The sequence below is a fragment of the Mesoplodon densirostris genome, chromosome 15 (assembly GCF_025265405.1).
Source record: "Mesoplodon densirostris isolate mMesDen1 chromosome 15, mMesDen1 primary haplotype, whole genome shotgun sequence".
Taxonomy (NCBI): Eukaryota; Metazoa; Chordata; class Mammalia; order Artiodactyla; family Ziphiidae; genus Mesoplodon; species Mesoplodon densirostris.
In genome coordinates, this window is record NC_082675.1 from 69,678,905 (window position 1) to 69,702,275 (window position 23,371).

The following is a 23,371-nucleotide window of genomic DNA, read 5'->3' on the forward strand; positions in this document are numbered from 1 at the left end:
CTATTCTTACCGTACCAGCTGGAGTTAACCTGGAGTTAACACAAGTTAGATTGTGTCCATTCTCATCTTCAAAACCCTCCAATGACTTTCTGTCTCATTCAGAGAATAATCAGAAATCCTTCCTGATCTGGCCCCTTTTCACCTCCCCAACTTCATCCCTTCCTGTGTTCACTGTTTTCTTACTTGCTCACTCCTCTCCGGTCTCCCTGGCTTCTCTGTATTTCCTATATATACCAAGAATCCTTCTCCCTCAAGACCTTTGTACTAGGTCTTCAGTCTGCCTAGAATGTTCCTTCCCTCAGACATCCACATGGATCGTTCTCTAACTTGCATTAAGTCTTTGCAGAAATGGTACTGTCTCTTGGAGGTTTTACCTGACTGCTAGCATTCCCAGTGTCCTTTTTTATTCTTATTTTTCACCACTGCGGTATTACATTTTACTTATTGTTTCCTGAATCCCCTTTCTCACCACCAGAATATAAGCATTATGTGGGCAAGGATAGTTTTATCACTTTTATTCATTGAGCTATTCTCAGCACCTAGAGCAATACCTAACCCAGAGTAAACACTCACAGAAGAGTTGTTGAATTGAAGCTCCAACTGAAATGTCAATCACCATGTGAAACTCTACATGGTCCTCCAGGTCAGAAGTCATCAATTTCTCCTTTATCCTCCCCTTTCACTTTGATTACATCACTATTGTAGCGTGTGGCACCTTGTATCTGGTTTTGTGTTAGTTTGAGTACATGTGTGTTTCTCTCCCCAGTGATTGAGACTAGATCTTATTTATAATTCCATATCCAAGTGTCTAGTCTCCTGACTTCTATAGATGTTTACTGATTGGAACTGATATAAGTGGCAGAGAGACAAATGTGATATTCTTAATAGATTTTTCCTCAACCAGTAAAGCAAATTGTGTTACTGAGGAAGATGAAAAGCTGACTGCAATTCAATAAAAACTTTTAAGTGGAGAAACAAAAAGTTGATTTTGAAATTTGATCCCAATATCTTTGTTCATTTTCTGTTCTCTGGCTCTCAACTAAAGCAAATATATGCCATATGTCTCTGAGCGCTTAGCTGTGATGCTTGTTTGCTCATATAGGTTTATTTAGCCCCTTAACACAATAGCTTTTTAAAAGGTAGTGGATTTAACATGTGCCTCAGATTTGCAATGGCTTTGTCAGGCAAAGTACTCTAGCTCAGATTATCATTAATCTATCTGACTGGTTAATGGTGTCAATAATGCAAGTGCCACAGTTAACATTTTTTAATCAGCCCCTCAGGAGCTTTCATTTCATAAGTCAGAGGACAGCATAAATTCTAGAACCTGAAAGCCAGAATTCACAGAGACGCAATTGCTTCGCAGATATCCAGCTATCTCCTACCAGTACCTAAAAATCGTTAGAATGGAAAGTGATCTTCGGAATCATAGCCCAACGTCCTGCTACTTAAACATCTAGAGATTGATGCCAAGGGAAGGCGTCATTTGCATCCCTAAGGCCACAGAGTGAGCTTCCATAATGAGAGCAAGCATTTATTGAGCACTCACTGCCAGGTACCAGGCTAAACATCTTATGTAAATTATCTTATTTCATCCTTACAGCAAAACGTTATCCAGATGAGGCTTAAAGAGGTTTACACCTCTGTTATATAGCTAGCAAGAGCTAGAACCAGGATTGAATGCAGGCCTGACTCCAAAACAGGTGTTCTCAATCCCTATACCTGCTTGTTTCCAGCAGTTAGTGGATTAATCTAGAAGAGAACCAAGCTTTCTTGATAGTTTCAGACTTATGACATGGATTTCTTCTGTAGGCTTCTTTCTGATACTTTTCTGATTCAATGGCAAAGTTAATTTGCATCATTTATCTCCTGTATATAAAACACAGTAGCAAACTTTCTATGTGTGCATAGAACGTTATACCTTCCGTTCAGTAATCTGAAATTACGTTTGGAGTGTGACTCAGTGTATTCACAAGGTTAAGGCTTTGGGGCTGTGAAATTGAACGGCCTGGGTTGCAATCCTGGCTCAGAATTTTACTAGCTCTGTGGCCTTGGGGCAACTACTGGTGCCTTCATTTCCACTTGTGGAATACTAATAGTACCTGATATGTAATGTTGTGATGAATATTAAACAAAGTTAAGAAAAAGTGCCTAAAACACTTGCTCCTTGCCTGGTACACTGAAAGCACTCAACTTTTTGTTATTTAGTGCCACGTGCTAACTATGGTGTGGATTGGAAGTGAACAATCAGTGAAATACAGGTATTTCCCAATTCATATTTAGAGAGAACTTTATCACTTTCACAAACATTAGCCCATTTGATCCTCAGATAAGGCAGGTATGATAATCTCTATTTTACAGATGAGCTTGTGTGGCTCAATTGAGAATGTCTACAAAGCATTGCCTAAGAAGCTACACAACTAGGAAATATTAGAAGCAGGATTTAAATGCAGGTTTCTAGTCCAGTGATCTCTTTACTATACCACACAAAGTAAAAGATATTTCCTAAAAGACGTACATATAAAGTACTGCGGGAGTTCAGATGAGAGAATTAAAACACTTTCATAGGCATCATTCAGTATAATCCTCACAATAACCCTGTGAGTTAGGCAGATAAGGGACTGGTATCTTCTTTTTGCAAATGAAGCAGGGAAGGCTCCAAGATAGCCCCTGACTTGCTCAAGGTCACACGCCTGTTTTGTGGCAGAACAAAGACGGGACAGGGCCTTCCAACTTGCAGCACTGGATGCTTTACCTGGTTTTATGCCACCTCAGGAAACCCCTGCTCACTGCCTGGGATTAGAGACCAGCTTTTCATGATTGCCGCGAAGAATTCATTTTAGAATTCATCGTGCGTTACATTTCCAACACGGTATTTACATATTCTTTCCCTGCTCCTCAGTTGAGGACCGGGCAGCAGATGAAGCTCCTTATGAAGGGAGTGTGTTGTGATGGAAAGAGAACAAGACTCAGAATCCAACCACTTTCTGGCTCTGGCTTAAAGCAGGGCAGAGTCAGCCCTCCTCTCACTCTGCTTCTCTGCAAAATGTAAAACCCTGTGAGTGGTTTAATTTTTCCCATGGTCTTGATGCGTACTGCAATATAAAAACCTGTCATCGACAGTTTCCACATGTAAATGAACAACCCATTATTCACTTGTGAGTTGACAATGTGTCCAGAATTGTGTGGGAAACGATCGAGAAGGGAATAGTCTTCTTGGAAACAGTTTAGTCGTGTTTAGTAGGTGGGCAAGACTAGGTGTATCCGTGGAGATGGAGCAGTGACAGATCTAGAAATATTTATGAAGCAAAATGGACAGCACAAGGTAAAAGACTGGTCATTAATGGTGAGACAGAGGGGGTTTTCAAGCATAGTTCAGAGGTTTCAGCTTATTTAGATGGACAGATGGTGGAGCAATTTGCTGAAATTGGGATGCTGGAAAAGATCCAGGTTTGAGAATGAAGGTCAGAAATTCAGTTTCAGACACGTTGTGTTTGACATACCTTACAACATTCAAGTTGGAATGTCAAGCAGAGCCTTGAAAATAGGAACCTGGAGCCCAGAGGAGAAGTTTGGGTTGGAGATAACATATCAGGAATTTGTCAGCATGTAGATGATAACAGCAGTTGGGAAGGAGGAGATGGGCCATCCCCATAAAACAAAATGAGAAGAGAGCCCAGAACTGACACATATTTATGAGGGGAGCACTGGCTGGAACTAAACCAAATAAATAATTTGAATCCAAAACTTTTCTTTTCCTATGAAATGGTAGCTTTTTTATTTGTTGTTGCGGTAGTTCTTGGATACAGTAGTCTTTTGGATGTGTCCTAGGTGCGGCAACAGAGATTATGTTAAGGCAGAAATTTTTAAAGCCTGTTCCTCAGACCATATGTGTGTGTCTGTGTTTTTTTTTTAAACAATTCAAGTAAAAACAATTTTTAACCAAACTTTAGTGGAAATGCCTCTGACCAAGAAGATGATCTCTGTTCCCCCATCATGCTTTGTCTGGGGGTGGGTCACCTCTGAACCTACCTTCCCTTCAAGATAACACTGATTCCAAAGTCTGTGGTTCTGGGGTAAGAAAGGGTGTGGCATTTGGGTGGTTGTTGCCACTGTCACTTTGGGCCCTATTTCAGTGACCAGCATATTTCCGCTTTGAAATCCTCTCATCACTGCACCCTTCTTGCTCTCACTGAGGAAAGAAAAAGTGGAGTGGATCAAAGGATGTTAAAAAAGCTTTCCATTAAAAATACCATAGGTCGGGCCTCCCTGGTGGCGCAGTGGCTGAGAGTCCGCCTGCCGATGCAGGGGATACGGGTTCGTGCCCCGGTCTGGGAGGATCCCATGTGCCGCGGAGCGGCTGGGCCCGTGAGCCATGGCCGCTGGGCCTGCGCATCCGGAGCCTGTGCTCCGCAACGGGAGAGGCCACAACAGTGAGAGGCCCGCATACCGCAAAAAGAAAAAAAAAAAAAAAAAAAAAAAATACCATAGGTCCTTTCTTACAAAGGAACATTAATAGAAGTCTTCCTTCTTGAAGCAACTAATTAGGCATTTGGTACATCAAGACAGGGTTTGTTGCTCAGCTCACAGTTGTGACTAAATGTTAACGCCCCGCTATACTTAGCCCTTAGGAGGATATGTGTTTTCTTAATATGTATGCTGGAGAGAGGTTACAAATGATCCACTAAGAAACAGAACCATCGTAATCTGTAAATTGTGTTTACTTCTGAAATGTAAATACAGAAGGGCTGAATTCAGCTAACACACACACACACACACACACACGTAATTTTCTATTCCCAATGAAGAATATTAGATTAAAAAAAAAAAAGAGGGCCTCCCTGGTGGCGCAAGTGGTTAAGAGTCCGCCTGCCGATGCAGGGGATACGGGTTCGTGCCCCGGTCTGGGAGGATCCCATATGCCGCGGAGCGGCTGGGCCCGTGAGCCATGGCCGCTGGGCCTGCGCATCCGGAGCCTGTGCTCCGCAACGGGAGAGGCCACAACAGTGAGAGGCCCACATACCGCAAAAAGAAAAAAAAAAAAAAGAAAAAAAAAAAAAAAAAAAAAAAAAAAGAACTTCTTTTAGTAGATCTCACTACACATCATGAAAATGAGACCCAGGAATGTGGAGTGGCATCTGAAGGCCACCTGAGTAAGTTGAGATGGAACACAGAACAGAATCCAGCTCTCTAAGCATTTCTGAGATCACACTATGTGAAGATGTTATCCAATTAGTCTATTAAAATTTTTACATTTATTTAGGCATTCATTTTTTTTTAAATGTGAGCACCAGCAGCATAGGCATTCTTTATCTGCAGTGGGTATATAGACTGAGTGTCAATAAAATATGAATGGAATATGACTTCTCTTCTAAAATAGTTCACAGCTGAGTCAAAGAGGCAGACCTGTCTGTCAACACAACGTGATACGGGCTGCAGTAGACGTGTAAATCAAGAGCCACAAAAGCTCAAAGGAGATAATATTTTATGCTGCTTGAATCAGAGGACATGATGGTAGGAAAGCTCCAGCCAGGAGATTTCCTTTGAATCGGGTTTGAAGGATGAATGAGCTTTTGCCAAACTGAGAAGGAACTGAGTCAGGAGAAGGTAACTCCACGATAATCAAAATAAAGCAAAACAAAATTAATGAAAGTCAGAATGACAAAGATAGGGATGGATAGAGTGTTGTGGAGCTGAGTGACCCGTTGCAGATGAGTGCATAAAGGTTTGGGCCACATCTTGAAAGTCTTTGAATCTTGTCCCAAGGAGTGGAGATTGTATTAATGATAGAATGGCAGCCAGCATGATGTTTTGGTCATGGAGTTGACAGATGATGTATGTTAGAAGACTGTCTCTGTCAACAGAAGACAGAAGTGGGAGGACCAATGACAAAAAACTAGGAAAAGCTATTATAATGCAATACATTGCAAGTAGGAACCAGAGCAGGGGCCAAATCCAGGCACAGGAGAGTGTAGCCTAACCAGAGTTAGGTTTCAATGCATACCGCTTAAGGGTGCATTCCATGCCACCATGTTTGACTCCCTGAATCAAAATGTATCAGCATCTAAAAAGACTTTAAACAAAATGCCTCATCTCAGCAAAGCAGCAGAAGTATTGTTACTGGGTCAGAATGTAAGCTTTTAGAACACAGTAGTTATTTTCCAAGAAACCTCAACCAAGTAACCCAAAGCAACCAAGAACCAGAATTTACAAGAAAAAGATGCTTCTTACTTACACAGTCTTCTTGGTCTCCATGTAAAGATCAAAGAAAGCAAGCTGCCTACATCTTTTTCAGCCAGCAGAAGGAGACAGACTTTATAATTTATTCTCTCTTTGGATGTTCAGTGAATGAATTTGCAGTGAATGGATTCTAGAAAGCCCAGGTGATTTACTTCCTTTACTTCAGTCAACTTTATCTTGAACTTGCCTGAACCCCGCATTACCAACTCCGAGTCAAGGAGAAAAGAAATGGAGTAATGAAGCTCTGTCTGACAGTACATCTACCAACACAGACCACGACGCTAAGCTCTGCGGATTTGAGGGGTAAATTATGTCTTCAGAGTTATAGGAGAGAACTTCATGGAGAAGCAGCCTGGGCCCCTGCTGCTTTCCCAGGAGTGGTTGGTGTGGTGACAGTCTCGACACCCGAACACAGTAACTGGGCAAAGTCCTGACGTCTACTGTTCTCTGTTCTTCAGAACCTAGTGTGGTATCTGCCCACTTACAGAGGATCACGGGCTAGAGTGAGCTAGACAAAATCCTAATTACTAACTGTCTAAACACAGAGATTATGGAGAGTTTACTTTACGTGGCTGGCATTGCCCTATTGTGGAACCAGAGAAACAAGAGTAACAAACTGCCCTTCCACATTTAGATTTTACTTACTTGTTGGGAAATGATGTGCGATGGTTTGTTTTCAACTATTAAAGAACAAATGGGGTGATCAAAAGCCACCTGCGAATCTTTGAAGAAACCTGTGAAGGGTGACATGGCAGTAAATGCCATTGTCTTAGAATGCATTGGTATCACGTTTGATGTTGCCCCAGTAGGACCCAAGAAAGCATCAGAGCTTGCACCTGAGAAATCTGAGGCTCAGATAAGTTAACAAGAAAGCCAAGAAAACAGCCCAGCAGCAAAGCCCAGACACCAGTGTGGACATCAGATATCACGGGGCTGTCCAGCTATGCTGTGGAGCTCGGAGCACACCTATTCCTTCTCCGTTGCGGTCAGCAAAGCCTCTTCCCTTTAAAAACTATTACCAGCGGGGCTTCCCTGGTGGCGCAGTGGTTAAGAATCAGCCTGCCAATGCAGGGGACACGGGTTCGAGCCCTGGTCTGGGAAGATCCCACATGCCGCGGAGCAACTAAGCCCGTGAGCCACAACTACTGAGCCTGCACATCTGGAGCCTGTGCTCCGCGACAGTGAGAGGCCCGCGCACCGCGATGAAGAGTGGGCCTTGCTCGCCGCAACTGGAGAAAGCCCTCGCACAGAAATGAAGACCCAACACAACCAATAAATTAAAAAAAAAAAAATATTACCAGTTTCATTACTGAAACTTGTTCAGTGCCTCTAGTTATGACTACACTTTTTTATTGAAGTATAGTTGATTTACAATCTTGTGCTAATTTCTGCTGTATAGCAAAGTGATTGTTGTACATATATATATACATTCTTTTCCATTATGGTTTATCACAGAATATTGAATATAGTTCCCTGTGCTATACAGTAGGACCTTGTTGTTTATTCTATATACAATAGTTTGCATCTGCTAATCTCAAACTCCCAATCCATTCCTTCCCCACACCCCACCGTTGACAACCACAAGTCTGTTCTCTATGTCTGTGAATATGACTGCTTTTTTGATTTGACTTATCTCTGTAAACAAAATTAATCTGACAGAAAATATCAATATTTATGTCTTTTTCTTCATGATTGTACCTCATTAATTTCTTTAGATTGAGGAAAGGTCCTCTTTTGAACTCAAGAACCCTTATTTCCTATGAGGTTGTGGTGATATTTTGTTATAATAATAGAAATAATAGCAGTAATAACTGCCACATATGGAAGACTCCCTGAGTACCAGGTCTCATGCCTACTGCTTTATATGGTTCACATACAGCATCTCACTGAATTCTCTAGAAACTCTATGAGGTAAACATTTTTATAGCACCAATTTGCACTTGAGAAATCTGAGGCTCAGATAAGTTAATGAGAAAGCCAAGACAACAACCCCAGGCTTAAAAATCTTGAATCCACTCCACAGTCTACATAGCATTTTGATGTGACCTCAGTTTGATAGGATAAGCAGATTTCTGAAAATTGGCACATAAAATGGAAATATTTAGATCAAATTGTTGTTTAAAACCATTAAGAGCCCACATTGAAGAAACTAGTGGTAAATCTAGGGCATTGCTAGCGTCTGGTTGGAGGAAGGGCTGAGATCACTACCATGGAGGTGTTTTCTAAAGATGCTTTCTTTGTTCATACTCTGTTAACACTAAGGAAGTATCAGTTGTCCATAGCAATGAATATAATTTTTTTCTTGACCATTAGTAATCTGGGATATTTTTGGAGGCTGCTGGAGATTATAAGAACCTAAAACTCCCTTCCTTGTAATAAAATCCAGCATCCCCTTTTATACGTGAGTAATGTTTCTATTATATGATCTTAGACATTCTTTTTTTTTTTTTTTTTTTTTAGCTGTATGCAGGCCTCTCACCGTTGTGGCCTCTCGCGTTGTGGAGCACAGGCTCCGGACGCGCAGGCTCAGCGGCCATGGCTCACGGGCCCAGCCGCTCCGCGGCATATGGGGTCTTCCCGGACCGGGGCACGAACCCGTGTCCCCTGCATCGGCAGGTGGACTCTCAACCACTGTGCCACCAGGGAAGCCCAGACATTCTTACCTGGACATGCCCAGATGTTCTTGCCTCTTTTTCCTTTGAAGAATGCCTTTTCAAGGGGTTATGCCAGCATGTCGTAGAACACAGCTATTTCATCTAAATTATTCAGTAGTTATAAGAATAAAGTCAGTTATGAAAGCTGTCCTTCCTTATAGATACTCAAGGAGTTTGGTATGCAGATCTGACCTTCAGTGACAAATATGTTGCTTGAAGGTTTAGAAAATACATCCTGAAATGACTCATAACAGATGATAATGACACTCCTTCTCCCAGTGGTTTCTGAATGCCCAGCTGTCTCTTCTTTCCCGTTAGGAGCTCATGTCTTCTATGCAAAGTACCCATGATCCAAATAGGCCCCTTGTTTTCCCCTATTGTTGAATGATACCAATACTGGATCTAGAGGATGGAGTCCCAAATTTCATTCTTAACGGTGGTATTCATTAACTGTGAGTTCTTTAAAAAAAAATGTTGTTTCTTTAAATCTCACTTTTACGTCTATAAAATAATGATAATAAAACCACCCTATTTATATAAAAAGAGAGGCAATGCATATAAAAATTCTGCTGAAAGAAAATAATATGCAAAACTGTCTACATCCACAAGGCATACCATCTGATTATGAGGGTTTTCTTTTAAAAAGCAATGTATTGGCCTGAATAATCTTAGTTTGGTAGAATAGATCAGTGTGATGTGTGGTACATGGGAGCCCTATCTGATGTTTCTTACTCCTACTTACGATAGGTCACTATTGAATCCCACCCACATCCCTCCCTCACTGTAAGTCACAATTCAGCCTTGCAGCAAATTAACACAGTACTTGTAAAGGGATACCTAAACCTTGGGCTATATCCAGATTCATACAGGGTGTTTTTTTGTTTATCATGGTAAAATATACAAAACATAGCATTTACAGTATTAACCATTTTTAAGTGTAGAGTTCTATGGCATTAATTGCATTCACCTGTGGCACAACTCTCACTACCCTCTATCTCCAGAGTTTTTTCATCTTCCCCAACTGAACTCTGTATTCATTAAATACTAGCATCCCGTCCCTCCCTCCACCTTGCCCCTGGTAACCACCCACCATGCATATTTTAATTATGAGCGGTAATGGATAAATTAATGCTAACTGCTATAAGAAGCCCTCAAACTTATAATGGCTCTAATCTGTTTGACTCTGTAAAGTACTATAGAAAAAGGATGTTCCTGATTGACAGGCAGTTCTTCTCCCAGGTCTTCTCCAGAATTCTTGCAAAAATTTGACTTCTCTATCATCTGTGCATGGCTTCCAAGGTCTGCCCGCCACATATGTGGTTTTTCAAGGCCAGGCCTGGAATCAGCATGCACTGTGTACACTCAAACTGATTGATTAGACCCAGTCACGTGGCCTCATCTTGGCTTCAGGGGGGCCAGGACATACAGTCTAGTACATGAAGAAGGAGAAATGGGTTTGAGGAGGAGCCAACCAGTCTCTGTCATATCAGTCAAATTAAGAGTGTATCTATGCCCGGCAATCACCATTCATGCCCATAGAACTTTGTTTTCACTTTTCTCTTTGGAAGCTTAATTTACCCTGGCAGCAAAATAGGTTTTATTTTAAATATCTCCCCAAACAAAATAAAACTGAATGGTAAAATTAAAATGAATATATATAATTCCACTGAGATGCAAGAGATATCATCTAGACGTAGAAACCTTAAGAAACAGTTAAGTGGCTAGAAGGAACTCTTTCTTCACGTTCAATTGTACGAGACCAATGAGGATATAAATGTCTAGAATCATGTATGTCCTTAAAGCATAGTTTAGGAGTTCCTGGTTCTTATATGTCAGCATCCATATCCATAGGATTTGTCTTCTCTTAATATGAACTATAAATCTCACCCTGATCAGCAGATTAATTCATTTGTTTGGAGCCTCTGAGGAAGTTTTTAATTGGAAAATAAATTGGACACATGTAGATGTGGCTTGAAGAAAAGGCAAGTAGACATGTGTTCCACTTTCTCCTCACGAGGAAGGGCATCTACTTCCTTTCACTAAATTGCACTTAACATAACCACAGGACCTCAAGCTCTGTACACATCAGCACTTGGCATCTGCCTTTTCCTTTCCTACAATGAAGGAAGATGCATAAATGCATTTGTTGACAGTACTGACAAAGACTGGCTTGTGGAATAATCAAAACCTGGATTTCTGTCATTAACTGAATGTTTACAAAACGCATCTTCCTGCCTACATTCCAGACGCTTCTTCTTATTTTACTAGCTCTTTGTTATGAGTTTTGAGACTAAATTGTAAAGTGTCAAGGGAAAATACTTTAGTATGCAAGGTTCATGGGAATGGCATAAACTTGAACTCCCCAGAAACCCTGCAACATTTATTTATAGGCTCTTCCAGCCAGTTTACATCCCATAGTAAGCCTTTGAGGTCTTGCCTTACATGCAGAGTCAACAGGAAATGAGTAAGCAACCTTTTGGTCTACCTTACTGCTCTTGCTCATTTTTTTTTTTAATTAATTAATTTATTTTTGGCCGCGTTGAGTCTTTGTTGCTGTGTGCAGGCTTTCTCTAGTGCGGAGAACAGGGACTACTCTTCATTGCAATGCGCGGGCTTCTCATTGTGGTGCAATGGCTTCTCATTGTGGTGGCTTCACCTGTGGTGGAGCACCGGCTTTAGACGCGTGGGCTTCAGTAGTTGTGGCACACGGGCTTCAGTAGTTGTGGCTTACGGGCTCTAGAGCACAGGCTCAGTAGTTGTGGCGCACGGGCTTAGTTGCTCCACGGCATGTGGGATCTTCCTGGACCAGGGATCGAAACTGTGTCCCCTGCGTTGGCAGGCGGATTCTTAACCACTGTGCCACCAGGGAAGTCCCTCTCTTGCTCATTAAGTAAAGGCTGTGGCTAAAAGTATTCATGTGGGAATAATCTTTCCCTGCAACTTTTATTTCCTAGGGAACGAGCAGTGAATACATCCCAGCCTGGGTCCCTTCAGTTTACTGTGGGAAACCTGAAGCCAGAAGCCATGTACACCTTCCGAGTCGTGGCCTACAACGAGTGGGGACCAGGGGAGAGCTCTCAGCCCGTCAAGGTGGCCACTCAGCCTGAGTGTGAGTATGAGACAGGAAGGGCAAATTTAGAAAGTATTTGTTTTCGTTGGCGATATCTTTGAATCCTTTCATAGTAATTTATTGAGGTGATGGAATGGAAGGAATATTTCTGAAGCAACATGTTTAACCCGAGGGTTTTTAAAGGTAAGATAACTTTAACAAAATGGCCTTCCCACTTTGGCCGTATCTCCATAATGACAAATTAACAACTATCAAGGCCTGGTCCATCCACACAGTCTACATATTCAGTCCCGAGTGAGTGACTGACTCTACCCGCCAGTACTTCATCATCAACATTGGGTTTCAGCCTCCTGCATTGATTTTTTCAGATTTTTCTAAGTTTGTCTGTAAAAAGTGTAACATCAAAGGAGAAGAAAAATGGCATGGGACTTCTCAATACAGGGATTATTCAAGAATTTACTCATGCACTGAGTGCCCTTAAGAAGCTTCCAAAAGTGAATCTAGATTTAAGAAATGTAAAGAGATAATCTCTATTGGGCAATCTCATTGTCCTTTAACATAAATCACTATATTAAGCTCCATGATCACAAAGTAATGCAGCTGAATGTTCTTTGACCAAGTCATAATTTAGTGATTTCTACTTTTATAAAGGAACAGCCCACAAACTGTACGTTTGAAAAATATTTCTGTATCTTACAAAATTTTGATTTTTCTACTAAACTTCTAATTTATTTGGAAAGATTATTACTGATGAGTAGTCTGCCAGCTTTATTTTTTTTAGAGTTTAAAAAAAATTGTAATCTAACAGCTAAGTGACATGAAGGACTACTTGTAACAAACTACATTATTTAGAGATTTGGACACCTAGTTTCATCTACTCCTGTTTTTTGTTTTTGTTTTTTGAATGATGCTATTTTATCTGTATTCCCAATCATTTTATTTAAAACTATATTTAACTTCAAAATCACCTCACATGCTTTTGGAAGAAGGTGAAGTAGAAATCAGAAAGATTTTCATTGGTACATATGTGAAAATAATCTTTGGACTAGGTGACTTCTTAAGGATTTGAAATCAGTATGTTGAAGAAGAGCAACTGAGACGTTGTCTGGCTGCTGGTATCATGCTCTGCACGCTGGGCAGAATCTCCGTTCCGTCTTCCACTCAGCCAAGGCTACAAAGACCAGCTGAGGACAAATTGCAATAAAGTGTTTGTTGGGGGTGGGGATATGACTAAGCTGGACAAGTCTTAGAGATATTTGCCTCATAGAAATAAAACCTCACATAGCATCTTTAAGGGCATAGTAATGTACAGGTTTCAGATCACATAAAAAGAAATGAAATTGAGTTATTTGTAGTGAGATGGATGGACCTAAAGTCTGTCATACAGAGTGAAGTAAGTCAGAAAGAGAAAAACAAATACCATATGCTAACACATATATATGGAATCTAAAAAAGACAAAAACAAGGTTCTGGAAAACCTAGGGGCAGGACAGGAATAAATACGCAGATGTACTAGAGAATGGACTTGAGGACACGGGGAGGGGGAGGGGTAAGCTGGGACAAAGTGAGAGAGTGGTAGTGTATGCATGGACATATATACTCTACCAAATGTAAAATAGATAGCTATTGGGAAGCAGCTGCATAGCATGGGGAGATCAGCTCAGTGTTTTGTGACCAACTAGAGGGGTGGGATAGGGAGGTTGGGAGGGAGGGAGACACAAGAGGGAAGAGATATGGGAACATATGTATATGTATAACTGATTGACTTTGTTATAAAGCAGAAACTAACACACCATTGTAAAGCAATTATAGTCCAATAAAGATGTTAAAAAAAAAAGAAAAGAAAAGAAAATGCAGCCTCTCAGGCAGGACCAGCTAAATAATTTGCAGGACCCAGAAGCTACAGTAGAGCATTAAGCCATGCTCCACGCGGGACCCTCCTAAGCGTGGGATCTTTTGCAGCTTCATTAGTCGTATGCCCACAAAGCTGGTCTGACTTCCAGGTGTCTCTTCTTAAGAATGTTTTGTTGCTGTTTGGATTGAAATCACGAGATAATGCTGATTTCCACTTCGCAGTGACTATGTTCACATGTAATTTGAGTCATCAATTTCTTCATTGACTTTTTTTTTATTAATTAATTAATTTATTTTTGGCTGTGTTGGGTCTTTGTTTCTGTGCAAGGGCTTTCTCTAGTTGCGGCAAGCGGGGGCCACTCTTCATCACGGTGCGCGGGCCTCTCACTATTGTGGTCTCTCTTGTTGCGGAGCACAGGCTCCAGACACCCAGGCTCAGTAGTTGTGGCTCACGGGCCTAGTTGCTCTGCGGCATGTGGGATCTTCCCAGACCAGGGCTCAAACCCGTGTCCCCTGCATTGGGAGGCAGATTCTCAACCACTGCGCCACCAGGGAAGCCCCTCTTCAATGACTTTTCACAGATCGTATATATACAAAATCAATAACTTTTATGAATATTTTGTATTTTAATCAATAAACTTGAATAAAAACAAATTAAGTCAAAATATATATTTTTGAAAATGGTATATGCCATGTTGTATACAGACTGATAGTTGAAAAAACCATAAAAAATTCTGTAAAAACATCTTGTTCAGTTTTCTCATGGCAGAACTTAAACTTTAAAAGCATGTTCATTTTCAGAAGATCCAATTTCTATGGATCGTCTGAATTCTTCACTTCCTAATCCAACTATTATCCCTGGAATTGTTTTAGTGTACTTTTCAAGGCTGACTGGCTATGATTACATTACAGTTCTGATGAAAATTGTACATAGACAGTTTCACTTCTAGGACTGAGCAACATTATTTTTCTTCTATTAATACCATTATTTTTAAGTATCCAGTTTGAAAATCAATATCCAGCATTTTTTTAATTCACATTTTTAAAAACCTTTCCAAGCCAAGGGACAAGAAAGTCTTTTCCATTTGGATACTGACTAATAATAACGCCTCATTTCATTAAAAACATTACTCATGATACAACATTTTTAGTATAATTAATCAAAAAAATAAGTCTGTGATTATTTGTATTACACATATGGCCTTAACCTTTATAAAGTAAAAACAATAACATAATTCAACTTACAAGTGTGTTTAATGAACACCCACTGTGTTCCTAATACTGTTCTACACTGTTTGAGACAGGTTAAGAAAACATATCTGTGTAATGAAGTAACAGCACTTAGGGCTCTCAGAAGCTTCCTGAGGAAGCAAATATTTTAAATATGTAACAGCAACAAAACAAGTAAGGCAACTTGTATGAATTTGTTGAATGAAATATTAAAAATCTGAATCACAGATTTGTTTATGAGCCCATACTTGTGACAGCCGAGGCATATGATGCCAAAAGCTCAGCCTCTGTGTACGGGTGCCAGATCGAATCTCCGAGACAGAGATTTGGGCAAAATAGAAAAGAATAGCTTTATTGCTTTGCCAGGCAAAGGGGAACACAGCAGGCTCCTGCCCTTGAAAACTATGTGTACCAACCAGGGAGGATTTGCTGAGGAGTTTTATGGCAATGGTTCAAGGGTGGGGTTGCTGATAAGATTAAGGTGTATACAGGGTTTAGGCTCTTTAATCTTGTTTCAGGTAATCTTCTTGATGAACTTTCTGGTCCCTTTAGTCTGGCCTCAGATGGTCTTCTCTGACATAAAGAATGCTAACATCTTCATTTGCTGGGTTTTAATTCTATAAAAGGCTTAAAGACATTGTTATGTGTATCCCTTGAGACAGAACCAGGACCCCGCCCCAAGGCTGCACTATTGTTCCTTGGCTGTTCCTCCCTTGACTCTGCATCCCTTCCCTTCCCAGATTAGCAGCTGTTCAAATCTGCCCTTTGGATCTCAGGGAAGGTCATGGAGGCTGGAGTCTGTTCCCTACAAGAAACAGGGGACATGAAAATGCTTCCATGGCTAGGAGCCCCATAGGGTCCTGCTCGGTCTCACATATTGTCTAGGTAATTTTTTATGCCTTAATCATATTGTGCTTGCCTCCTCAAATAAGTGCTTTATTACAAAGACAGCTGCTTCGGTCCTTTGTATATATCTTCCATTCTTCCTCATTCAGAAAGCAGTCTGAGAATTTATGTAGAAGAACTCACTGGGTGCTGGTTTCTGTAAGCATTTACTTTGCTTAAAAATTAGCATAACTGATGATAAGGCATAAAATAAAAACTAAACACCTAACTGAATAAAAGGTTACTTGTTGGTATTGTTGTCTCGTATAAGTTATCTTTCTCCAGAAAATGAAAGTAGAAAATCATTCTGGTTTCGAAACATTGAAAGTATCTTGAATTTTTTTCATTAAGGGCAGTGATAGTGGTCTTACAATGCTGACTATATTTTGGCCTTTAAAAACACCTTTGTTTTATTAAATCACCTCTCTTCTTACCACTGTATGGAGTAAGGACTGTTTCCTTTGCAGGCCATTGTTTACTTGCAGGGTGACCTGATAGTGTTTCATTAAGAATTGGATAATTGTCCTTGGATAATTAATCTCTTACTGAGTAGATAGGTAGATAGGAACAGTTCAGCCTAGATAAACAGTACTTTAGAATATCTTTTACATGTGCAAAACAGCAAACTCCTTCAATTCATTTAGATTAAGAGTATTGTGTAGCTCACTCGCTATCTTTATTACAGACATTAGGATAAATAAATTATGTTATCAGGACTAATAGGTACCGCTTGTGTATTTTATCTTCTGTTGTTAACACAAAATGCCATTTTAGCAATTTAAAAATATTTCTAGGGTAAGGAACACTTCATCTTCTCCAAACCTGCTCAGTAATACACCAATTCCTGAGTAAGATGGAACATCTTAGAGATCCTGTGCTTCATCTCCTCTTCTCCCCACTCCCCTCCCTCCCCTTTCTCTTCGCTATTCTTTCTCTTCCTTCTCTTTTAAGCTCATCCTTCTGTGTTTTTAGAGGAAGTTCAGAGGCTGATTTTATTACTTGGTTAGAATTTCAGAATTTAGAGGCAAAGGTGGGGGGACATTTTCATTGTTCTCTCACTGACAAAATGATCTTATCTTTTGAAAATGGGTCTCGTCTGGTTAGCATTTGCTTGCTCGTTTTATCACTGTTTTTCCAAATGTGATGTAGTAATTGTACACTAAAATGACATAGCTTTTATACAAATTGAATTTCACGTTTTCCATGTTATTTGAAAATAGCAACTCTGTTATGAAAACCATATTCTCAAGGAATAAACACTGATGGAAAACATGTCTGAAATATAAATCAGCCAGCAACTGTTTCTAAAAAGTGCACACGTACTGCAGTAATCATTTAAAGAGATCAGCAGCCCAAGATCCAGTTTATGAAATAATCACCCAGCATACAAAGGCTTGATTTATAGGAAGGTCTGTGTCTCCTGATTATATCTTCCTTTGGCTAAACCTTTGCTCTTCCCCCTGCCTTTATGGTGTATAATTTCTTTGCTGTATTATCAGCCGGATTTAAGTCCCCGTGTGCTTAAGACTTGTCTAATCTTTTCACACCACATGTGGAGAATTTTTGAATTATTATTTGGGGTCCTTTAAGATGCTGCTAAGGCAGTTTAATCGTGAAGGATGTTAAAATGGACCACATACTGGCTGGAGGCTTGAGTTAGAATGGGGAGCCTATTTGCTAGACCACAACCCAATTATCCACAAAACCCTTTTATAGTTAAGTGCTGTAAGTAATATTCTTAGTCCATTATATTCTTTACACTGAAAAGATGAGCGAAAGCAACCCCCGAATCGACTTAAGAATATATTATACAGAGGAAATAGGTCTTCCCTGGTGGTCCAGTGGTTAAGACTCTGCGCTTCCACTGCAGGAGGCACGGGTTCGATCCCTGGTCAGGGAACTAAGATCCCACATGCTGCGCGGTGCAGGCTAAAAATAAAAACATAAACAAAAAATACTCTACGGGGCTTCCCTGGTGGCACAGTGGTTAAGAATCTGCTTGCCAGTGCAGGGGACAGGGGTTCGAGCCCTGGTCTGGGAAGATCCCACATGCCGCCGAGGAACTAAGCCCGTGCGCCACAACTACTGAGCCTGTGCTCTAGAGCCCACGAGCCACAACTACTGAAGCCCGCACGCCTAGAGCCTGTGCTGCACAGCAAAGAGAAGCCACCACAATGAGAAGCCTGCACACCTCAACAAAGAGTAGCCCCCGCTTGCTGCAACTAGAGAAAGCCCGCACGCAGCAACGAAGACCCAACGCAGCCAAAAATAAGATAAATTAATTAAAAGAAAAGATAATTAACTGTTTAAAAAAAGAATGTATTATACAGAGGAAATAGACATATTTGCCTTTTTCATCTGTCCCTGGATTTTTTTAATTTTAATTCTAATAAAGCTCTACTTCTGTGGTTGTTATGGGGGGCGGGTACTGGAAAGTCTCTGAACATTATGTCTCCAAACATTACTATCCATATCCTAGGACAAGTTGCTTAATCCTTGAAACCTCATTGTCCTTGATTATCAATTGGAGATATGAATGATTTACCCCTCCCGCTCCTGATGCCAAAAGCTCAGCCTCTCTGTGCACCGGTGCTGACTCGAATCTCAGAGACAAGAGTTTTGGGTGAAGTAGACAAGGATAGCTTTATCATTTTTCCAGGCAAAGGGGGACACAGCAGGCTCCTGCCTCAAAACACTATGGATCCCAACCTAGGAGGATTTGAGTTTTAGAGCAATAGTTCAAGGGTACGGTTGCTGACAGGATTAGGGTGTGTGCAGGGTCTCAGGTGGTCCGACTTCTAATCTTGATGAGCTGCTCTGGTCCCTTTAACTTTGCCTCAGATGGTTTTGCGGCTGGGCCTCCCTTGACTACCAACTGTGTGCATCTGCCCTTTCAGGGAAGGTCATCGAGGCAGGAGTCTTGCCTACAAGAAACAGGGGCCAAAAAGGCTTCCGTGCCCAGGAGCCCCACAGGGTCCTCCTCAGTTTCATTCCCAGGTTGTAAAGATGAAATGTGATAACATATGGGAAACCCCTAAGTCTTACGTGGCATCTAGTAGGCACTCAATAGAGAGAAGCTCCCTGCCCCTAATGGGATCAAATGGAAACATAATTCCAACTGCCCTGCACTGACAACCAAAGTGGGACACTCAGTAGAGTAATCACTAAGGTAATAAGGCTTGATTACTATGCAATCAGCCATTTACGTATATTATTACTTTCCCCCTAATCATCCCCTCCCTATTACTTAGCACGCTATTGTAGACTGGTTTGTTGTCTAATTTGCCTCTTGTACGTCTTTGCAACCCTAACTAAATTTTGAAGCTTTATGAGCAGAAAACATTCTATTATCCCATAAAATGTGTCACAGCATTGACATTTTGCGAATAGCTAGTTGGTTAACATTTGCTGGTAGAATCTGATTTGTACTTAATTTGTGGCGGAGATGATACATATCAGCAGTATTCATCATGATTCTATAAATTAAGCAAGCCAAGTAAATTACAGTTCTGTCTAGCTAATTTCTTTTATCAGTTAAACTGGTTTCCAATTATTGACTGCACTGCATGGTAATTTGAGTGAATATTTGGGATGACTGTGGAGGCGAAGTTGACCGTGAGCCAATCAGCTGGTCCAGTTTTGTGGTTGTGTATGTGGCTATAGACTATAATAGTAGAAAGAAAGAAATATAAGCACTGATGTTTCATCTTTTTAGGTAACACACAAATGCTGGTATAATTTAAATATTCTCTCGTTGCAAAACATGTTTTCAGGTATTACAAGTATAAGATGAGAGACATTAAAGGCTTATGGTATGGCATCCCCTGCAACAGAAGGCTTAAGGAATCCATTTGGATTTTTTTTTTTTTTTTTTTTTTTTGCGTTACGCGGGCCTCTCACTGCTGTGGCCTCTCCCATTGCGGAGCACAGGCTCCGGACGCACAGGCTCAGCGGCCATGGCTCACGGGCCCAGCCACTCCGCAGCATGTGGGATCTTCCCGGACTGGGGCACGAACCCGCGTCCCCTGCATCGGCAGGCGGACTCCCAACCATTGCGCCACCAGGGAAGCCCCCATTTAGATTTAATGGTCAATTAGCGAGGTATTATATCTTCTACAACGATGTATATTAGTGGAAGAATTAGAGGTAGGCTTGTGAGGGTGGGTTGATTCGTTAGAAAAATTGAAAGCAAAGTGTGAGTCATTCTGTGCTTATTCATTCATTCAGTCAGTCATTCAAAATGATTCTTTTGTGCTATGTCCTAGACTTCATGGTCCCATACAATCACCATTAGCTACATGTGCCTATTTACATTTCAATGTATTGATGTAAAATAAAATCTAAAATGCAGGCACACCAACCCCATCTGTCAAGATAGCACTTAAAATTTAAATCCAATTGAAAACTAAACATTCAGCACCTCATTAGCCACATTTCAAGAGTTGATGTATGACTACTGGCTACTGTATAGGACAGCACAGAGAACATTACCATTATTGCAGAAAGTTCTATGGGGCACCCCTGATCTAGATGCTCTGCTAGTACATGAGGATACAAAAGCAAGTCAGATAATGTCCTGACTCCCAAGGAACTATTAGTCTAGTGTAAACTATTTTAATTAAGCAAAACTCATTAAAAAGGTATTTAATAGATTAGTCCCCTTTGAAAGTTGAAAAGGTTCATTGTGTGTTGAATTAATATAAAAGATTAATTTTTAAAAGACCAGAGAATCTAGATCTGAACATATTTTCTGAGTAGTTTCTCAAAGCTCCCTAAATATTTTCTCAGATAAAAAAAAGTATATACATATTATATATTTTATATATATATATATATATTTCAGTGCACAATTAAGGATGAAGGACAAAGATGACTTGTTGTTTGGGGTAATCAGCAGTACAGCATAATTCAATTCCCCTAAAAAGCCTCTACTAGTTCCTTGTTACTCTCTCTGAGCACAAAGCATAATTCAAGCTTCTTCCACTGGTATAAACAAACATCTAGAGAAGCTATCTGCTTGGTGAGAAAGTATAGAGAAAAAAGCTACAGATTTCTCACTGCTATTAGGGATTGCGAAGAAAGATGACATGAGAGTGTCATAATAATGAGAAGTTCCTGGAGAGTATGGGTATCTAGCCTGGGATAATGAGGTTCCAAAAAGGTAGATTTGTTTTGGGTTTAATTGCCTCGTTTGGTTATGTAGCCTACTGAAAATGAAAGTAGGCTGCTTGGTAAACTGAATTAGAGCAAAATAGAGCTTGAGCATCATCAGGGGTATTGTCATCATGCTGCAGCAGCCAAATAAAATTCTACTTCAAAGATAAAATAGCTGAGCTGAGCTCTTTTATGGGACTCCTTCAGTTATATTGGATTCTATGGAAAGCTGGTGTTCATGAAGTGAAGAAGAGTAAAGACACACAGAGAATATAGCATTTTTACTCATATGTATTTATATATTCTCTCATCTTGACATCCCTTTTATCTGTATGGTCCATAAGCAATTATTGAGCACCTACTGTGTGTCAAGCCTTTTATAAGGTGCTGGAGAGGTAGAAGGTAAAATAAGATGGGCAGAATAGTATCCAAAAATTTAGGGATGAAATTTTTGAAGAAAATATAGTAAGATAAATTGTTCTAAATCATACTGTGGGATCATATTTATTTCTTCTTTTTTTAACCTAAAGTTAGGATTATAAGATATTAGCGTATAAATGCTATATAATTTAATACATATATACATACGTCTATATACACACATATACATTTTGTGTTTTAGTATGAAACATGATAGTACTTTTTAGAAAGTAGCACCTGAAGAAATTTATAGTTGACTATCCTCATGTGATACCCAACCCAAAAAGAGTGAAACTCATTTTTTTTTAAACATCTTTATTGGAGTATAATTACTTTACAATGGGGTGTTAGTTTTACTTTATAACAAAGTGAATCAGCTATATGTATACATATATCCCCATATCTCCTCCCTCTTGTGTCTCCCTCCCACGCTCCGTATCCCACCCCTCTAGGTGGTCACAAAGCACTGAGCTGATCTCCCTGTGCTATGTGTCTGCTTCCCACTAGCTATCTGTTTTACATTTGGTAGTGTATATATGTCCATGTCACTCTCTCACTTTGTCCCAGCTTACCCTTGCCCATCCCCATGTCCTCAAGTCCATTTTCTACGTCTGAGTCTTTATTCCTGTCCTGCCCCTAGGTTTTCCAGAACCTTGTTTTTGTCTTTTTTAGATTCCATATATATGTGTTAGCATACGGTATTTGTTTTTCTCTTTCTGACTTACTTCACTCTGTATGACAGACTCTAGGTCCATCCACCTCACTACAAATAACTCAATTTCATTTCTTTTTATGGCTGAGTAATATTCCATTGTATATATGTGCCACATCTTCTTTATCCATTCATCTGTCGACAGACACTTAGGTTGCTTCCATGTCCTGGCTATTGTAAGTAGAGCTGCAATGAACATTGTGGTACGTGACTCTTTTTTTTTTTTTTTTTTTTTTTTGCGGTACGCAGGCTTCTCACTGTTGTGGCCTCTCCCGTTGCGGAGCACAGGCTCTGGACGTGCAGGCTCAGCGGCCATGGCTCACGGGCCCAGCCGCTCCACAGCATGTGGGATCTTCCCAGACCGGGGCATGAACCCATGTCCCCTGCATTGGCAGGCGGACTCTCAACCCCTGCACCACCAGGGAAGCCCACATGACTCTTTTTGAATTATGGTTTTCTCAGGGTATATGCCCAGTAGTGGGATTGCTGGAGCATATGGTAGTTCTACTTTTACTGAAACTCTTTTTTTTTTTTTTTTTTTTTTTTTTGCGGTACGCGGGCCTCTCACTGTTGTGGCCTCTCCCGTTGCGGAGCACAGGCTCTGGATGCGCAGGCTCAGCGGCCATGGCTCACGGGCCCAGCCGCTCCGCGGCATATGGGATCCTCCCAGACCGGGGCACGAACCCGTATCCCCTGCATCGGCAGGCGGACTCTCAACCACTGCGCCACCAGGGAGGCCCTGAAACTCATTTTTAAATCACTATTTTATGGACTCTTTTAACTGCAGGTTATATTCTGCCTACTCTGATGTATCTTATGTGCTACACAAAAGGATAATAATTTGACTTTAACTCTTATTCTGTGATTCCAGTGTTCCTGCATTGTTATGTTGTTTTAATAAAGATATTATTTCTACTTTGTAGGAACACAGCTAAGGGGAATAATACCTACAACTATTCCCTGTTCTGTGAAAACTCTTTTGGGTCTCAGCCCAATCTTCCCACCTTGGGAAGCCCCATATCACATCCAATATTGAGTTTAAACTGGGCCAGAATTTCTGACCACAGGATATTTGACAGGTACAGGGGATTTCCATGGGTTGAAATTGAAAGATTTTTAAGGTGAGGCCACACAATTACTGCTTTCAATGTT

The 23,371-nt window shown here is 40.6% G+C and overlaps 1 protein-coding gene across 1 annotated transcript in view; it reads left to right on the plus strand.

The window, feature by feature from the left end:
* DCC (DCC netrin 1 receptor) overlaps nucleotides 1–23,371 on the plus strand; it is an 808,121-nt gene that overhangs the window by 425,633 nt on the left and 359,117 nt on the right. The window contains exon 9 of the mRNA XM_060118369.1: nucleotides 11,849–12,003. Coding sequence (XP_059974352.1) covers nucleotides 11,849–12,003 — 155 coding nt within the window. The remainder of the gene's footprint in view (nucleotides 1–11,848; nucleotides 12,004–23,371) is intronic.